This window comes from Manacus candei, unplaced genomic scaffold (assembly GCF_025592945.1).
Source record: "Manacus candei isolate 608988 ecotype Guabito, Panama unplaced genomic scaffold, ASM2559294v1 h1tg000008l, whole genome shotgun sequence".
Taxonomy (NCBI): Eukaryota; Metazoa; Chordata; class Aves; order Passeriformes; family Pipridae; genus Manacus; species Manacus candei.
The window spans coordinates 24,366,813-24,387,550 of NW_026138056.1; the positions used below are offsets into that span (position 1 = coordinate 24,366,813).

A 20,738-nucleotide genomic window follows, 5' to 3' on the forward strand; every position below is an offset into this window, starting at 1 on the left:
CCTGCTCATCGTCTATGACTCTGACTCCTTTAAGGTATCTTGTCCTCCAAACAGTCTTCAAGTTAGCTTGTTGATTTAACTAGACCAGTTAACTTTTCTTTTACCATCTGGATTTTTGTAATATTTTAGTAAGTTTAGTTTTCTACGATGTAGTCTCCACTATGTCCATGCATACTTGGGACATAATCATATAAACTACGTGGTGCTATGTGAAATTTAAGAATAACATGTTGGTTTTGTGAAATACATCACTGGTCTTCGAGCAGATCTTCATGACATAGAGCCATGGCAACCATGAATGTGTACAGGAGGAGACAAAAGAATTGAGGGATCCAGCTATAATTTGTCATAAATTTCAGAATAATGGTGGAAAGAATAGAACTGTTGTCTGAATTGGCCATCACATGTCTCTAGAAAAGAACAGGAATTAATTGATTGATTGGAGAATTCTCCAGTGTTAACCTAGTTTCAACCATTTTGTAGTACTAGAGTTTGTATGGAGGTGCTTTATCTGCATATCACAAAGCTCTAACAATACTAATGAGACTAATGAGGTCATAAAGAAGCATTTGGTGAAAAATATCATAACGAGCTATGCAGAAAATAGTCTGAACCTTGACAAGTGAATCTAGTTTAACTATCAAAAGCAGAAAAGCTGGTGTCTGTAAATAGAGAAAAAAGTGCAATTAACAAGCCACTTTACTCTATGAACTATCCACGGACAACACTCCTGAAACTTCAGGCAAAAAAGAAAAAAATTAATGAAATTTATTACTCCTATGAGGAAGATCATAAATACTGACTAAAAACTACATTTAAAAAGGAGATAAAGATCATGGTCTCATGGAATACTTCTTCAAGTAAAGGAAGGAAGCCTACTGAGCTTCCTCATCTTCCACTGTGCATTAGATCCTTATTGTTTATAACTGGTTTGCTCTCATTGTCATTGTGTTCCCTGAACAGAGACCATTGGGATGGCTGACTTGCCTCTTGAAATGAAATGGAATCTCCTATCTTGTCCAGGCATATAATCCCAAAATAACTCCAGAACTGGGGATGGGAAGGTGTCAGGGAGTAGGTACTGCGCCATGCAACATTGGGATAGAGTCTGATCAGGTAGGGTGAAAAAGAGGGGCAATGTCTGGCATTCCTCTATAGGTGCCCTAGATCTTGGAAGAAGGAAGGATGTAGAGTTTGCTGCTGGTGCGGTTTTTGGCAGGTGGTCTAGGTTTATATTCCACCAGATTAGACCACGCCATCATGGTAGATACTTTTGGTCTGTTTTCAGAAGACTGCTGCTGTTCAAGTCTGAGTGTAAAGTCTTCTTTCCCAGACTGAGCCATTTTGGTGTGAGTCACCTTAAAGGGAGTAGTACCTTCAAAATCCATGCGGAACTTAATGACATTGAAACTCCCTGAACTGTTTTCCCCTTATCCTGACCATGTGTAACAGTGTACACTGTCTGAGTAAGATGATAAAAGGCATTGAAATCTAACAGGAAAATTTCTGCATGTGCAAATATTCCTTACATGAATTGTCAAAACTGCTCATTGATAGCATCTGCAGATGCCAATTTAAAGGTGTTTCAGGTATGTTTGCACATACTGTAATCATCACTTTAACTGCAGTTTTTAGAAGTGGTGGAATTAGATAGAAGAGAACCTGCTCACTGTGAATATAAAACAACTACCTGTTCTCCTTTATAGACTTTAATTCCCTTCCTAATTTAATGTTTTGTGGGGAGTAACCTACAAATGGTGGATCTTGGAATGCATATGACTAGGAACTGGGACTTGAGAAGAATAAATTGTAATTTCAAAATCATGATATAACATGATATGTTTATTTGGAAAACCTAGCATTATGTTTCCTCTTTAGACCTGACCCTTGGTTTTGATTCCTATTTCTCCTCGCTTTCTTTGCTACTCCCCAAAGGTCTTGTAAATGAATGCATAGTGAGTATTCTGTCAGAGCACCCCATTTTTCCTGATAGCTTTATTTTGCATGGTGAGTTTTAGGTAAAATTATCCTTTTTGTACATTTAAATGGGTTTTGATTTATCTGGAGTGCAGCCTCTTACGCAGAAATGTAACAAAGAACCCCTTAGCATTTGTATTTTTCTTATTTGTGGGTTTAATAAAAGTTTTAATCTTCCTCCACATGTAAATACCTTTGAAATATGTAAGCTTTTAAAAGAAACAGCTAATTTTTTGTCTAATCATGCAGCGGAAAGGTGGGAGATGATGTTGTGTCAATTTATATTTCTGCTTTATCAATAATATAGAGATGCGTGAGAAGGAATAACCTCTCAAGTCCTCCATACAATCCCTGGTTTGGCCCTGTACACTGTTTTATAATACTGGGGAATGGATATAGGTATATGTGTGGTTTGGTACATGTATTTGCATAAAGAATAGTCTTTGTATGTCTGCCCAGTCGTGGTAAGGCCAGCTTAGTGACTCAGTTTCTGGCAGAAACTTCTGGTTTGTTAATTTTCCTGAAATCTGGGAACAAATTACTTAAAAATACCAGGGGAAAAAAGTGTTTCCAAAGTGAAGTGGTCAGTACAGAATTAATGTTGGGGGAAAAATTCTGTGATTGAGGTTCATGTACAGACTCTGAGGAAGTTTATATCTTCAAATCTCGCCAAACATTTGGAATATATACTTATATATTTTTTTCTTTCCTCTTATGCATTTCATATTACATTTCTGTCTGTGTACTATTTCTAAGTGACTATTCTTACAGAGGACAAAATACTAAATATTCCAGATGACTTGTCTCACTATTTTACATTCTTTTTTCTTTTTTCTTTTTTTTTTTGTGACCTTAGTTTTATTGGACCTCTTGTTGCAAAGAGCTGAAGTTTCCTCATGGTTGTTTGCTAGCTTCACAGACTCTGTCCTAAACCAAGTGTTTTATTTGCATATTTTTTCCCTTTAAGAGTGGCAAACAAGTAAATTAGACTCCATATGGTAGTGCTTTATAACTTTTAAAAATCTCCTTTCACTTTGTAAAATTGTGAAGAAAACCCATATTTTTCCTTGGGATACTTAGAACTACTTGTAAGGTGGAAAATCAAGAAGAATTACAGGAAAGGAAAAAGCTGTGGAAAAAAAAAAACAAACAGAAATTTTCATTTTGTTTTTTCAATTACTTGAATTTGTACAGTGATTAATTTGCCACATTTGGTGCATAAATAACCACAATAATGTCTTAATATTCTTAATTGTGTGTTAAATACAGCTAAAATAAACCACTTTATCTTTCCTTTCCTGGAGTGGTGTACTACTTTGGTATCTTGTTCTTTTAAAGACAGGGAAACACTGAAGAAGAAAATAATTAAGGAAATGTTTTTACTGGTCCTAGTGGTTATCAGAGATCATAAAACCATTTTTAAGATTTGATAGGCTGACTTGATGAGTTGTCAGAGTAATGCATTGGCTTGCCTTTACTTTTGGTGACTCGTGTTTCATTAGAACATCTCGCTATATCAAAACAGAGAATATCTGTGTGATTTCAAATTATTTTTTGAGTTCATGGATCTAAGTTTGACCTCTGAAATGCACAACATGTTATCATTTTTAGTCCCAAACTGCAATTAGTTTTATGGCAAACTCACAATGAATATGTGTTTTGGAAGATTGGCCAAGGTCTTTTTATTTCCAAAATTTTTACTGTGTCTTGGGAGGGGAACAGTTTAAGACAAAAGATCTTTATGAAATGCTTAGACAGGAATCCCAACAAGATCATACTTCTTTCCTCCCTCTTTTTTACCTGAATTTCCCACTTGGTAAACCCCCCAGCAGTAATTTCCGACCTATCAGAAGTTCCACAAAATGCTGTAATAATAAAAATATCATCCAATATCAAAAATTATATAAGCTGTGAAGAAACCAGTGTTTTCAGATGAGGCATTTCTCTCTGAGTTTGATTTAACAGGTATTTTATTTCCTTAAGGACTGCATGAGTGGAGTAGACTTCTTGCTTTTGACGTAACTGTCAATCACCATTAGAGAAATGGAAGACTTCCATTTGTTTGGAGAAAGATAAGTGTTGACATGTTAGTGAAAATAGAATTGAAACATATGCACTAGGTACATAGAATTTACAAGTGAATTGCATCTTATTCATACATCCTAACGTATTGTTCTCATGATAGGTCTGTTTTTGGAAACATGGCACTTAGTGCGCTGAGTTAATCTGGAGATAGTCCTACTCTACTGCCAGGGAATTAGTAGCTAGTTTTGATTGAAGGAAGAATGCAGTATAAGATGCTGAATGCAGTATAAGATGCTGTGAATTAATGATGTGTTACTAGAACATCTTTTGTAAGAACTATTGGTCAACAGTACCTAATTTTTTTCATTTCATGCTGGTTATAAAAAGAGAGAACTGTTTTGAGGAGGTTGGTAAACTTGTGAACAGTTAAAAATGCTGTGGAGAAATCTTAAGAATAGTAGATGTAAAGGATTTTTTAGGTCTTTTGAATGTACCAATCTTGATTTGTAAAAATGAAAGCACCAGGAACATGTTTGAAAACAAAATTAGTATTATTTTGCTGGTCCTGAAGATTGTTCTACTGTCTCTCAATTTAATGGAGGATAACATCTACTTCATTCTGTCCTTCATTTGTAGATCTTGTCAAGACATCTCTTTCTCTTTTCCCCTACAAAACCCATTTAACCTCCTCAATAACTTAAAAAGAGAAGTACTTTATCAAGCCTTTCCCCCTTCTTTTCCCTTGCTCTCTTTGATGTGTGCTTTGCAAGCTAATTCTTTATTGCAGTGTTTATAGAATCTTTCTGTTTGGTGCAACATGGTTATGTATATTAACCACAACAGGTGCTTCTGGATAAAAAAGATATAGGGAAGAAGCCAGGAGATCATGAGCTTGGGGAAGCTTGTTGCTCATAATTTGAGGCTCTGGATAGCAGTTTAATATAGCTCTTAAAGACACAAATGCACACTCAGACACAAAACTCTTTCACAAGTCCTGCAAAAAATGGTTCACAGGAGAAGAAAGAGTGTTAAGTCTGAAAAGACTGACAAAGACTGTAATTTTTCTCCTGTGAGATAATGGTTTGAAGTGAGCAGTAGATAAAAGATTGCCATAAGAATGGCTTAATTCCCCACCTTGTAAAAGGATTAGATAATTCACTCTCTTTATGGATTCCTTACTCGGGGAAATATATTTCCACTTTTGGTTCTCCTCAGAAATAGTTACAGATTGTACTTATTTCAATGCACAAAGACCTGCATTCAGACATTTTGAAAAAGCAAACAGCACACAGAAGTTTATTTTGCATGCTGTGTTCATGTGTAAGTTTTGCTCAGCAAGTGGATATTCTAGTATTACCAGATGAAAACATTGGGGCTGTGCATTACCTATGGATGACATGGAAACTCTCCAGAAAAACTTCAGAAGTGGCTGGAAAATAATGCTTTTAATTTGCAGAAAAAGAATGGACTTCAACCAAAATCCGTTTTTTACTACTGTTTTTATGAATTTTCAAATAATTTGCTGTGTTCTAGTGTGTAAGCACTGAGAAATAGTGTCCTTAAGTGAATACAAAAGCAAGAAACTGGCTGCAATTTGAATGGCATCAGAGAAAATGAAGTTGTTTTAGATTAAGTGTGTCTGAAATCAGGGTGAAACTCAAAGAATACAAATGCTGTATATCTCATATAAATAGAATTGATGGTAGGAACAACATACTCCTGTCTGATAGCTTTACATCTTTTCTTTGAAGTGGATTAAAAGGAATTATAAATCTCTATTGGGAGGCATGCTAATTATGTAATTAAGCTTATATTCCTACCTTTTATTCAAAAATTGTGTTAAATATTTGTATTTATTCATGTAGTCTTATAGTTTAATTTTGGAAATGTCTGCCTTACTAGATAATGTTCTGCAGGATAATTCAATAGTTCTCGTGCTTCGTTTCTCTTCAATGCAGATGCTTCCTGTATGTTAGTCTGTGGTGAAAACAGAAGCTATGACACTGATTTCTTAATATAACAAGGCAACATGCAGAGCTTTCCCATTATTGCTTCAGACTTGAGAGGTGGCAGCCACTCTTACTGCTCACAAAATACATAATCCTCTGTTAGAGGATCCTCTTCCCATACATCTAAGTCATTTTTCTTTTATAGTTCTAAAAATAGTTCTTCTATGATCTAAAAATCATATATACTTATTTTAAAATCTAGTCGCCATGAGGAAGGTAGAGTATGTAGCTAAAGCTGATGAAGAGTTTTACCAGATAAAGAGTACTTTTGCTGGTATTGTTCAATAATATTTATTTAATATAATTTTACCATTATATTGACATCCTTTTGTTTCTGTACCTGTGAATACACTAAGAATTTTGCTGGCACAGTTTTAATATTTTTATATTTGTAAAAGACATTAGTAAAACAAATGGAATAGGTCAGAAATTCCTGGCTTTATATTTGAGTACTGAAAAAGCTTTGGATTTTACACCAGTATAAAAGTGCAGAACTTGTGGAGACAGTCAGTCAAGGTACATGAGATCAGAATTTGGATCAGTATGTTTGGGAACAATGAATTAAGTAAACTCACCATATTATAGGCAAGTCAGAACAAATGATTATGAAGTACTCTTACTGGTGTTGAGGTTGCTAAGGAAAGGTGCAAGAAAACATTCAATGTAACCTAAAAGCATGTGGGCCCTTTCAGAACTTTTGTTTTCTGATCTCTGTTGCTATAACTTCCCTGGAGTTATGTATTTGTCATAGTGAAATTATAATTCAGTATTACAGTGCTGTCAGAGAGAGATGTTAGATGTAGATGTAATGTTTTAAATTACAGAAAGGAAGCAGATGATTTGAAAGGAGAAAAAAAAAGGAAAGTTCAATAAGTCAAATTTATTCTTCTCCTCATCTCTCAATGAAATTCTCTTTGGCTGCCAAAGAAACATCATCATGTTATATGTATAATAAGTTTCTTTTGTTAATAAGTTCATGATGTTCCTTAAATCTTACAAAATATATATTACAGGTTTTGATCCAAATTAATAACTACTTCATAAAGAAACTAACTATAAATCACTGAAGTACTTGTTAGGATTTCTTCAAGAGCATAGTTAGCTTACTTTGAAATAATTTAAGCAAAACAGGTCATTCAACAAATCAAAATTTCCTTATTTAAGATTCTAGTACAAACATGACACTACTTCTGTTTTTCAGAGAACTTTTCTTGTTGTAGCCTTAAAAATGTATGTCGATCTTGCCTGATCATGAAAATATCTTCTGGTTTTGGTGAAAGATTTAAGGATTCTTTACCAAACTTTCCCCTACTTCTCACCATACTTGGCTAAAAGAAGTCAACTGAGTCTTCAGCAATGCAGATCAGGAATTTTCCAATTAAATGCATGCTCTTCAGGAATAATATTTCACAGAAACCAAAATGTTTTCAAGTGTTTATTGAGATTGAACAAGATTTAGCTGACACAGGGCAAAGCAGAGAGAATGGCTGGAGCTGCAGTACTCAGACAGGTAATATCTCCCTTCTTTCTAGGAGAGTGCCCTTTACTGTCTTGGAGCCCCGGTGGAATTTTTCTTTATTACTGAAAAGTCAGCAGAAGCATTTGTATTGTCTTGAAATTGGAGGTTTTCATGGTTTCTTCCTAAGTGGAATATCAAAGTTTCTATTTTTCACCTCTGGGGAATATCAGAATTTGAGCACATTTAGCCAACTTTAGTTTGCTATTTCTAAAAATAAAAAGAAGTGCTTAGTCACGTACTGGAATTTGAAGGCCAGCCAAGTGCACAGTAATTATATAACTCTTGCCCGCAGTTGTTTATTTGGGCTTTAAGGAGATTTTGTCTAAAAATGATAACCCTTCTGCTGACTCGTTTTTGGAAAGAATAGAATAGAATTTTGGTTATTTAAGTGACATATTTCTGGAAAACTGAGTCAGAATAGCATTAACCTGAATATAATCTAAATTCCTCTGTCTGTAAGTGACAATCACTCTCTTCTGAATTTTGATATGACAAAGAAATTTCCTTAAGTACAACCTCTACTATACAGTAGCAGAAGACAATTAATAATGCACATACTTTAAAAGTCCATTTTGCTCAAGAGTAAATATTTCTACAGATTTCAAGTCTGAAAATGCATGCCAACTTTAAATTGTGGAGAAAAAGCACACAATTCTAATTCAACTTTCTAACCCATTCCCTGTTATTTTTTCCCCAAGATATAGCTTCATTCCAGTGTCATATTGTCTAGGAATTCTGCAGCTGCATGAGGGCTACTGCATTGTTGTAAGAATGGTACAAGTGGAGAAATCCCACCTATTCATGCTTTCCTCTCTCCTTCCATCCCCACGATCCCCACACTTCATTAGGTACCCATTATAATTAGTTTGTTTAGGATGCTATTAGATGGATTTTGGATTCATGTAAGGAATTGTTTTGTAGGATCATCTTACCTCTTTCTTTTTAGTTTCTAAGTGGAGTCATCAATTTGTCAACTTTCTAAAGCAGAAATTACCATAATATCAAGAAGCTGTCCTTTTAATAGCTCATTGGATATTGATAGGTATCAGAGAGCTTTGAAAAGAAGACCACTAGTTCTGTCACACAAAAAGAATGGCGAAGTACAAAGACATGCCATGTAGCTGATTACAGTATAGAAGAGCAGTGAATTCAACTGGATTGTGGATACTGATTGTCAACATTTATTTTCTTTTCAAATAGGTCAAGCGTTTTTTCATCTGGCAAAATAGGTGACTCCTATTGAAATATCAAATTGCAATATACTCACCTTAATGTCCAACAGCCTGTGTTTTAAGAAACATAAACAGCCTAAATGATTGAATTCAACAATGTGCTTAACATGAAAAAAAATCTTATCATTTGAATCTTGAGTCTATTTTTTCTATTTGCTTTTGTCTTGCCCTTGTGAGACAGTATAGGATTTTATTATACTGTGACTCATTCAAAGAATGTAGAAGTAGTATTGTCCTCTTTTTGCATATTCTTATGGTATCATGGATGAAGCAGCAGAGTGCCTCCTCAGCAGGTTTGCTGATGACACAAAGCTGGGAGGAGTGGCCGATAGCCGAGAGGGATGTGCAGCCCTTCAGAAGGACCTTGACAGGGTGGAGAGGTGGGCAGAGAGGAACCGTCTGAAATTCAACAAAGGAAGGAATAACCCCATGCAGCTCTACAGGTTGGTGGCTGACCTGCTGTAAAGCAGCTTTGCAGAGAAGGACCTGGGGCTCCTGGTGGACAACAAGCTGTCCATGAGCCAACAGTGTGCCCCTGTGGCCAAGAAGGCCAATGATATTCTGGGGTGTATTAGGAAGAGCATTGGCAGCAGGTCAAGGGAAGTGATCCTGCCCCTCTACTCAGCCCTGGTGAAGCGACATCTGGAGTGCTGTGTTCAGTTCTGGGCTCCTCGGTACTAGAGAGTCTTGGAGCTCCTAGAGCAGGTCCAGTGGAGGGCTACAAAGATGATTAAGGGACTGGAACATCTCTCTTATGAGGAAAGGCTGAGGGAGCTGGGCCTATTCAGTCTCAAGAAGAGATGACTGAGAGGTGAATCTCATCAATGTAATACAAGTGTCTGAAGGGATGGTGTCAGGAGGATGGAGCTGGGGCTCTTCCTGGTGATGGATGCCAAGCAATAGCACAAGAGGTGACAGGCAGAAACTGTGGCACAGGAAGTTCCACCTGAATATGAAGAACTTTTTTACTGTGCACTGGAACAGTTTGCCCAGAGAGGTTTTGGACTCTCCCACACTGGAGATATTCAAGAACCATTTAGACACAATTCTGTGCAATGTGCTTTGGGATGACCTTGCTTGACCAGAGAGGTTGGGGTCCCTTCCTACTTGACGCATTCTGTGAATCTGTGAATCATATTCTAAACCATACTGGGGGTGTGACTGTGATTCACGCACTCACAAGTTTGTTTGTAATGATAGACCTGGTATAATGCTGCCACACCAGTCCTGTAGAGTTTATTTAGAATGTCTTTGGTCCTGAAGTCCTTCACAGTTTTCTTGGAACAAGTCCTATAGAATGCTTTTTGCAGTCAAAGAAAATTGAAATATTTACCTGGAGGCTGTTTGCCTTTGTAGCTCTTAAACCTCCAACATGCAGCTGGTTAATGTAACTGAAACAATGGCCTCTGAGCAGGAGATCACACTAGAAACAGAATGTGTATGGAAAAAAATGTTGGCTACCAGGTATCAAGTTTTGACTCCCATTAAAACAGTCAGTAGCTGAAATATGTTTTGGTTAATAGCTGAAGTAGTTCATGAAGTGTTAGTAAGATAGTAGTTTTTAGGTAACGCTTCTAGACCTATGCTTCTTTCTAATCTATGCTTCTCTCTCCTTAAGATTTTTTAAGTGCTTTTGTTTTACTGTGGAGGTGTCTTACGAATAATATTACTATTGAAGAAGAAATTGGAATCATCCAAGTAACAGAATTCTTTTGGCAAGAAATAGTGTTTGTGACTTTTTTGTTGCTTGAGTCACATGAGAATCTGTTCTAATATGAATCTATATGTAAGAAATACATAAATAAGTTGAAAATTGAATTTGAAAATGAGGTCCAGATATGTCCCACATTTAATTCACTCATCTATTCAGTACCCCAGCCATTTCCTTCTGCAAAGGGAAATAATATGAAATAGATTTTCTGAATACATTGAAAAGATTGCATGTTCTTCATGAGGCAGTGGACCACTTAAATTTATGTAAATTTTAAAATAAGATGAGGATAATTTCAGTTGTTCATGTGTGGTTTGGATTTATGGAAGCTCAGAATGGGAACATATTGTAAAATCTTGAAAATTCTAATGAGATAAAAGAAGCAACTCCTACTTCTAGAGGTGGGTTTTGTATGAATGCAATATAAGCAGAGAAGGTTGGAGTAATTTTCCTTTTCATTAAGCATAAGTAAACTACCAACGTGGCTGCAGAGAAGAGTATCTCACTTCTGGTTCCCGTAATTGTGTGCATATCCTTATAAGCTTGAATATGTTCTTGTAGTAAACGTGTATGTATGTAATGAAGGAGGACAGGCAAATTTTATTGCAAAGGAAAGTTATGTGATTTTTGAAATCATCCTTTTTTTGCAGTTATTTCATTTGCAATTTACTTTCTCACTATTTGAATATCTTTATGATAATCATATAAAGTTATTTGCTTCTGTTTGACTGTCATCTTTAGAAGAGCCTGTTTGACAAGGTAACCTTTTAAAGAGTTGGCAACTATAGCATTAGAAGCCAGGTATACAACTATAAAGGATTCATAGAAGTAATTTTCAAAATTAGGTTTACAGCTTCTAAATTCTGTAGTTTGTAGCCTTGAGGAGTTTTGTGTTCTATGGAACTACCTCCTTAGGTAAGAAACATTATGAATTTACATTGAGCTTTCCATCATAAATAAACCACTGTAGGGGTAATATAAGGATATAAAGTAATTGAGGGTTGGGGGGAAATCATTTTGAGAAGTATGAACAAATGACTTAAGGTCCAAATATATTAGATAACTATGAGAGTCATAAAATACGAAATTCAGATAGGGCAGATACGGGGGTTCTGCTTGGCTTCAAAGGTTAATTCAAAGCTTAGTGTAAAGCAGCTGCAGCAAGTAAGGATATAGAGTGAAAAGAACATTATTTTTCAAGCGATAAGTTATTTCTTTCCCCAAGGTTTCACTTCAATACATTTTTATGATTCCTGGGCTTTGCAAAATTGAATTGCATTTTTCATAGTCTTATCATGTCTAAATAAATCCAAGGTAAGATAACCTTTATGTAAATGGTGGTTATATTGTATTAAGAGCTACAAACCATTTCTTCAGAGCAGAATCTGTACTCAGGATTCATAAGAGCCTGTAGAAGGATGATGGGACTCTTGGGATGGTCATTTAAAAGAACAGATACAAGCATTATTTTTGTAAATTGCTATCAAGGCATTACAGTTAGGTGGTGCAGGAGGAAAGCCTAAAGTTGAAGTCTGCCATAATTACTGTATTTTCTTTTTAAAAATTAAAGAAGGAAGAGGAAATATTCTTGCATGCATTTTCCTTTGGTGGGTTAACCTTGGCTAAGAACCAGCTCTCTACCTAGCCTGTAGGATGACAGGAGAAAATAAGAAGTAAAAGCTTGTGAGTTAAAATAAAGACAGGGAAATTGTCTACCAGCTACTGTCCTGGGTGAAACAGACATGACTTGGGTAAAATTAGTTTAATTTATTGGCAATTAAAATAGTTTGGAGTAGTAAAAAACTAAAAGACAGACTTTAAAACCACACCTTTCCTCCTCCTTTTCCTGGGCCCAGCCTCACTCTTTCACTCCAGACTCCTCTCCCCACCCCCTGAGCAGTGCAGGGGAGACAGGAAATGTGAGGTTGTGGTCAGTCCATTTTGGATCCTCTCTGTCCTTTCTTCCTCATCACTCTTTTCACCCGCTCCAGCGTGGGCTCTTCCCACTGGCTGCAGTCCTTCAGTAAAAAAACCTGCTGTATTGTGGGTTTTCCATGGGCCACAGTCCCTCCAGGGCATATTCCCCTGCCCTGGTGTGGGTCCTCCACAGGCTGCAGTGGATATTGGCTCTCACATGCATCTCACCATGGGCAGCAGGGGAGTATCTGCTCTGGAGTGTGGAGCACCTCCTCCTCTGACCTTTGTGTTCCCTCTGCTGCTCTTTTGCCGGTGTGGCATTGTTTGCTCTTTCTTAGCTCTGTTTTCTCCAAGGTGCCACCATTTTGACTGAAGGGCTCAGCCATGTCCTGCTGTGGTTCTTTTGGAGCCGGATGGAACCACCTGTGTCTGGTTCAGGACAACCCCGACCTCTCCTTACCAAGGCCACTCCTGCAGCCCCCCCGCTGCCAACACCTTTACATGGACATCCAGTACAATCCTGTTCAATTAAAATATGTTTTAAGGTGGTGAAGGAAGCTTGCAGTTTCATATGCACACGATACCACCAAACCCCCGTTAAAAGACTTATAAAAATACATGAGCTAGGATTCAGCTGGCTATGAGTTTCTTGGAGGCTAGTTTTGGTTACTAGACAGTCTGGGATGTCACGAATGAACCATGGGTGTGGGCTTTCCAGCAAAGCTGCCCTTTTAATTAGGATGATGTTGTGAGTACAGTATGCAGTCAGGGATAATGGTCTGTCTTATCTAAGCAATATGATTGCAAATGTTTTCATTGCATTTTCCACCATTTAGATTGCAAGGGGATAATTTGGCAGAAGGACCAGAAGATGTCTCCATGGTATCTCAGGCATCTGAGCCAGCAGTGTCAGACTCTGATGGTAAGTCATATAAATATTTGCTGCTCATAAAAAAAACCTCAAACACCAACATCTTGAATTTACGAGTAGAGGTTATGTCTGTAAAAGTTTAAACACTTTCAGAGAGTGTTCCTGGTATTTGAACTCAATCATTTACACTTGAAATCTGTTTGGAGAGCCACTAACGTGATTTTTGTCGTGGGCAATTAGCACTCCAGAATAATTCTTGGGCATATTTTGAGAGGTGCCCTGGGCCAGAATTTGTTCTTAGTAGGCAGTTCGTATGTTAGCATACTATTTTGGATGTAAAACAACTAAATAGCATAGACATGGGCTGTTCATTGCCAGTTGGCTTCTATGCCAAAGAATGGTCTTTGAAATATTTAGTATAATACCACACATGCACCCACATGACTCAATACACAGCAAAAATAAAGCATTTATACAGTAGTTCTGAAGAACGTTTTTTTTCCTCATACAAACATCCTATGTTGCACTAATCTGCAGTCAGGACACTCAAGCATTTCAATTTCTGCTCAGGATTTGGAACAGAATAACACCTGAAATGCTGGAAAAGGCAATTCCTAAGGGAATTTCCAGAGAATGCCCAGCTTTCCTACAATAGATAAAGTTAATGAAGGTTATCTTAGCTGTCACTGGAACAGAGAGAGAAAGGCATAGAGGTTTAGACAGAGAATCTGCAAAGATAAATCTTTCAGTCCATTCCCTTACTTGTGGGCAGAACCAACTGAGTCTATGAATTGTAGGGCTTGATTTCAGTATAGTCTCCAGCAGCCACAGACAAGTCAGCTATGTTGATCAATTAACGCAAAAAAATGAAAATCAGAATTAACTTTTTATTTTAGTTATCCTACTGTCTGCTATTTAGTGCTACTATGTGTGCTATTAGGTATTAGGGCAACCTGAGCTTTCACTCATTTCTCTTGGCTTATTTGTAAACCAACCATTAGTCACTAGTATGTCTTTAGAGATAAATTTTTTAAACTGGTTTTGTGAGAATGCATGGTTTCATGCAGTCACGACATTGACTTTTCCTTTTATCTGCAGTTGATCACTTAATTAAAGAAAATAATAGAGGACTCAGAATCTCAAAATATGATGTCCTTAAAATCATCATGAAGATTGTCAGCTAGAGATACTTAGACTGGTGATTTTACTCGAGCCCTCTGAAAGGAAGGCAAAATTCTTCTGTTATGAGAATAATTCCCAGGAAGAGACGTGGTGGTGGCTTGTTAGGGATAGGTAAGGGAATACACAAGCATGAGATTATTGCAGTAAAATCAAACAGAGGGGTAAGACATATATGTAGGAAAAAGTTCTACAGTTCATGAAATAATTTGTTTTGAACAGATCTCATCCTTCCTTTTTCCTTCCTGTGTATCCTTGTTCTTGAAGTGAAAATATGTCCACTTTGCCATGCCATCTTCGGAAATTGTAGGCTTCAATAAAATAGTTCAGTAAAATAGTTGGTTGTTAAGAGGCAAAATCACCAGGATTAAAGAAGATGAAATTGTCAGAAGGTTCTGGATGCCATGTAATATTGAAGTTGAATCTTTCATGGTCACAGGGTTTGGAGCACCAAAGTGCTCTACCTGTTATAACTTGGGTCACTTCATTTGTTTCTGAATCCTCTGTAGTCAGTATGCCTACAGAGAAGGTGGAAAAGACTTTCACTAAAAAAAAACCACCTTCAATAAACTATGGGGAGTAAAAGTATACTTTTACTCCCTGTAGGAGTAGGGAGTAAAATAGGTAGGTGGGGCAATGCCATTCGTGTTGTTATAAACACATCTATCTGATGTCTGTGAATATACGTGAACCTGTTAATCATATAGCTGGAAGACAGCAAAGCCTCTAAGGCAAAAAGACTGAGGTCAACAGTAAGGTAATGCCAAATTTCTGTCAAGAAGCACTCTCAGAAATGTTCAGCATTTCAAAATGTATGTTTTTGGGTTTTTTCCTAAAATGTTGGCTAGTAATACATTTTGATTTGAAAAAAGACACAGCTGGATTTTGTGAAATAGGCACAGAACTCGGGCAACTGCCCATTCTATCAATCTTCTCTATAAATGCAGCACATTACTTGCTCTCTGTGCATCTGATTTTTATTTCCAATAAATATGTATGAGAAGATGATAAAAGAGACTCCTAAAGATACTATTAAAAAACCCTAAGTAACCAAGGCACTGAATTTTTAGTTATGTCCACTTACAGATGTATTATATGATGAAAAAATGAATAACAGGCTTCACTTACCAGGTTTATTTGAATTTATTTTACTTATCAGTACCAATGACCGTAGTGAGAGAAAACTATGCATTGGGAAGTGCTGATGCAAACCATTCGTTCAAGAATACGCAGGCAAGGTGCTGATGCGCAGCAAAATTGAGGGTAGCTTTCTTTAGATACTGATCTGTTTCTGGGTTAGTGGGAAATTGTTGTTAGGTCTGGAACATCTGTGGATTTCAGATGAACTAAGTTCAGAAGTAATTGGCAGCACATCTGATCTAACAGCTCTTATAAATAAGCCTCACTTGAACCAATTCCACTTAATAAAGTCAATGTAGTAGCTTATGTGAAAAGATCATGTGCAGCATCAGACACTGTACTGACTCCACTGTCAATCTGGATCTTGTTCTAATTAACCACTGTACTGACTTCCCTGTAGTGTAATCCTGCAAAACTGGACAGACTTATGTTTGATCTAAGCAGTAAAAATCAGAGATAGGAACCAGGTCTCAAGATTGAGGAATACAAGACACTTTAAAGCTGCAGTTTCTTTTCACTGTCCTAAACTATACCTCTCAAAAACGTTTCTCTTTTCCATTAGACTTCACAGGTAAAAACAAAGGGAAGAATTTAATAGCTAGGTTCTTGATTTTGATTAGAAGCAGCAGCTTCGGTGACTGCACAGCAAACTTCCCATGTAGCTGCCAAGCCTGTCAGGTTTATCTCTTGGGTCAGTCCTCCACTGAGCCCTGCTCTTCTCCTGCAGAGGTAGATGGGAAGAATGTCTGAGTCTTCAAAAGATAGACACTATAACAGAATTTATCTAGTAAAATCTATATCTGTCAACCCCCAGTGTGTTTTTCAGGTTGGGGGAATTGTAGAAGCATTGTACTACCGTGTTTCTGTTTTGTTTACTTGGGTTTTTTTAATACATATTTAGAAATAGTATCACTAAAGGATAATTGTTCATTTACTCTCAATCTCCTATAAGTACCACAGGACCTGGTTTCACTTGTTTCACATGTTCATTCTCTCTTGCTGAAAAGTACCTTACCCTCTGCATGAAGCCATGATATAAGGCAGGAAAAGAGGACATTATTGCAAATAAAGTTTTTGCAATCTATGCATTCTTGTAGAAAGAAGCCTAAAAGGCAGTGACTTATTAGGGAGTAATCTCTTAATATAGGATAAATGAAAAGCATAGCACTTCGAAACCACTCCTCGAATTATCTAAGAAAAGCTGTGTTCGTAACTTTCTTTGCAGTACAGTGTCCAACTCCACATATTTCTGAGGTGTAGACAAAGCCTTGTTTCTCTTGTGACTCTACCTGGAATAATGTAATTGGACTGAAAATGATAGATTCTATGGTACTGTGTAAATGTGGTATTTCCTATTCTATTGTTCTGTTAGATCTACAGCTCTACAGATTATATTGTGATACCTAATACTTAGTTTACTAAAAAAGTTTTACTAGAGTAAATTTCACATCAGTAGTTCATTCCTGACCGAACAGGAGTCACTGATTTTTATTACTTGCCAGTAGAAATTTGAAAAAACTTAAATGTATAGCTTGTACATAGTTGGCGTTTTTGTTTTGATTTTGATTTGTTGTTGTTGTTTTGGGTTTTTTGGAAGTGGTTTTATGTTTTTGTTTTTTTTTTTTTTCCTTTAAAGCCAATATAGTAGAAAGTTCAAAATAGGCATTAGGATGTAGAGAAATAGTTTGAAATCGGGTATGTTCAATAGAAATATGAACATATGAAACATACATGGAATCATTCCAGATGGAACTGCATGACCAGGGTAAAAAAATCAAGGACGCAAATATGTGGGAGCTAGGATTGAGAACTAGATAATGCAATGGCAAAAATGTGCCATCATCTCCCAGTTTGTGCACAGCTCTCTGACCACAACTTTACATCATCATCACCTCTTCTTCCTCCACTTTTATTTGGTTTTGCAATGAATGTGGTAACCATAGTTGAAGTACTGATTTCATAAGAAGTATAGTCTGAGATGTTTAACAAATCAGGGTCTGGAAACTCCCTGCTGAGTGTCTGCATAACAGTAGAACCTAGGGAAGATCAGAGCATCTTGTTTTCCTGGGCTGCTGATGCAGCATCTAAGTGTCTAGCAGCGTCAAGCAAAGAGGGAAGCTGCATAGCATGTTACTTAGAAATTGCTTTCTCTGACATGGGTACATAAAATCTGTTTTGAGTCATTGCATATGCATCAAATAGGTATTCTAAACTTTTCACAAAATCCTGTCATGTTACAAATGTGGCAGTATGGGCAAAAATTATAGCTTGCATGGCTTTTAAATGTTGTCTAAATTGACCAGGACATTTAACTTTAAGGATTTTAACTGTATTCTAATTATTTTAACATGATAAATTAAATCTAATTTTATCAACTTTAATAAAGCTGAAGATCCACTACTCACTTGTGTAAAGGACAAACAGTATTTAGTTTTAATAGTAAAGAACCTACAAAACACCTTGGCAGCTGAAGGAAGCTTGCTTATCACTCTAGTCATGCTAGAGACACTGTTCCATGTTGCATTAAGCTTATAGATTAAAATCAGACATAAAATGAGAAAGAAATTAAAATTAATTGAAGAGAACTGAAAAGTAGTGCATTTAAATTTATGGGCTTTATATTTTCAAAGTGACTAATGCTTACTTAATTAGAGTGATTTACTTCTCTTCTACCTCTTTGGAACAGCTCGAGTACCCGGAGTTGAAACACTTCCAGAGGCTATTGATGAATTTCAGAGTGCCTCTCAAGTGGCAGGATCTGTAAGTATCTTCCCATATGGATAATCCTTTAAAATTTTGTGGGTTTAAAGTTTCATAAAGAATAGATTTTTGCATAAAGATGAAAGTTCTGCTTGCCAACACTGTCATCCTAGAGAGAAGAAAACTAAATTTACACAATCCTTCCAAAGGAAGGACAGTTCTCTGTCTTAATTTTCCTCCTAGGAAAGGTGATATTTTGAAATGGGTTTTTATAATTTCATACAAAACTGTATTTTGTTAGACTTACACATATAGCTCCCGTTGAAAGTGCAGTCATTTTATACTATGTCTGTATGTTTTTATACATTAGTCAAATATTCATTTTTCCAGATATTACTCAATTTTACAAATAGAAGAGAAAAAATAATTAAAACTCTCTTTCATTATGAAATATGAAATTATAATATGTCAACCATAATTTAGCTTTTTGTTAACATTTGCTTGAAAACTAAGAAACAAGAGGTGTCTAGTTAAAATATATGGCTATAAATATATATATACATATATATTTAAAGAATGCAACATTATGCTTGGTAATATTTCCACCAGTTCTTTTATTTTGGAATTTAAGAAAATCATTGCAGATATGAAGTTTGCAGAAAACATAACCAGCAGTAAAATAATTTCAAAAAATTATATAACCATAATTTTGATGCTAGTTGTATTGCACCAGGAATTTGAATATAAGTTAAAGAAGGGATTGATTTTTTTTCTAAGACAAATAACTTGACAATAGTTGTTTGGTTTAGCAAAATTTTAGACAGGTATAAGGGGACGTGTTAATTCCTGTTCAGCCATTGCAACACTGGTTTATAGCACACCTTAGTGTTTATAAAGTAAGTGAAAAGAAGAGCTCAGTATTTTTTAACTAAGGAAAAAGGGCAACATAAATTCAGGCATCTGATTAGTTAGTACTAGTAAAGCTAGATAATATTGAACATAAAGTATTTCCAATGAGAGTTATCAAAGCAGTTGACAGATCTGGAGTTCTAGATCAGTTCCTAAAGCTCTGAGAACTTGGAGTGCAAGAATCTCACACAGCATTTGCAGATATTGGGCAAAAGGAGTAAATAACAGAACTTTACTTGCCATTGCTTGGAGTTTCTTTCTTGAGCCTCCTGCTTCACACCAGTGAACAGAGGGGTATAGTAAATTTTGCATCAGTTTCTGAACCCACGTTCCTTGTTGATTTGGACCTGCAGCTACCAAATTTGATTTATCAGTTCTGCAAACGTGTAGCATAGGGAAAGAGCAACAAATTAATTGAATTACATAGAAAAATAAAAATACATTGAAAACAAAAGATCATTATGTTTAGTAGCAAAATCTTGTTACAGAAATGTACAACCTTCAGCTGAATAGTTTTAAATATATTCTCTGTGTGCGCATGCTTAGGAACAAACGAACAATATGTACCTGTGTCATTTAATGCTCTGCTAGTTCCAGGCTTAGTTAAGATTGCCTGGAAGAGTAGACTGCCAGAGACAGTAAGGTTCTGGGCTGTATCCCTGAAAGCCACATTGGCTATTGCTGCTATGGCCAGTGGTGCAAAGAGAAGGCAAGAGCAGTTGTAGCTATTGCTCTGTCCACCCATCCTCTCTGTGGGGCAAAGGCAACTCACTTCGCTTCCACGATTTCTTGGGAAACTACTTTGCCTAAGTTTCTAAGGAGCCAGTTATGGTTAGTTCATATGCTATGGGGTTTTTTGGGGTTGGATTTTTTTGTGTATTGTGTCTTAAAGTTCTTGTTTAAGTAGTGTGTAACTAGCTGATTGTGTACTTTTCTCTTTACATAAGATTCAGGTATCCAGCACTATGATTGTCTGTAACTTATCTCCTCAAAATGAATCAAAGGATACAACTGTTCTTGTTGCCTTTTAGGGCTCTGATGGAGAGATCTGTTCCACGGTCCCCTAATAACTTTCAGTGAGACTTATTCTTTGACAATCTTGATATATAAAATAGAGAGATAAAATTGAGGTTCCTCATAGGAAGGCTGTGAAGATAAATGCATTCTTGCAATGGATTTCCATAAATCCTCCAAAGCAGTAAGAAATATGCCTGTAAAATTACTTCAGAATTTATACCAAAATACATTCTGATGACTTGAATGATTTTCAGATATTATATGAGATACAAGATGAGAGAAAAATAGAATAAGGTGTTGATCAGACATTTCTCATAAATTGGACAAATTGGTTCATGGCATTCACTCAAATGTGCATATTACATGTAAAAACCACTGATGTGTTTTAAGGTGTGCAATGTTTAACATTGGTACTGCATTCCAATAGGGTAATTTAATCTGTTGCTAGTTAAATGGATCATTATAATAAGTTTTCTCCACTAATGTGTGTTTGAAAAATTTTTCTCAAAGGTACATTGGCCTTCATATGATA

General features: G+C 36.3%; 1 protein-coding gene and 1 long non-coding RNA gene across 7 annotated transcripts in view; one reads left to right on the forward strand and one right to left on the reverse strand.

Moving 5' to 3' along the window:
• Positions 1–20,738, reverse strand: part of LOC127461570 (uncharacterized) — a 364,419-nt gene that overhangs the window by 139,570 nt on the left and 204,111 nt on the right. The window lies entirely within an intron of this gene.
• The window catches only part of CUNH8orf34 (chromosome unknown C8orf34 homolog), a 148,603-nt gene that overhangs the window by 100,466 nt on the left and 27,399 nt on the right, over positions 1–20,738 (forward strand). For all 6 annotated transcript variants that reach the window (XM_051768801.1, XM_051768811.1, XM_051768792.1 and 3 more), the window contains 2 exons: positions 13,227–13,312; positions 18,267–18,340. In XM_051768801.1, coding sequence (XP_051624761.1) covers positions 13,227–13,312; positions 18,267–18,340 — 160 coding nt within the window. The remainder of the gene's footprint in view (positions 1–13,226; positions 13,313–18,266; positions 18,341–20,738) is intronic.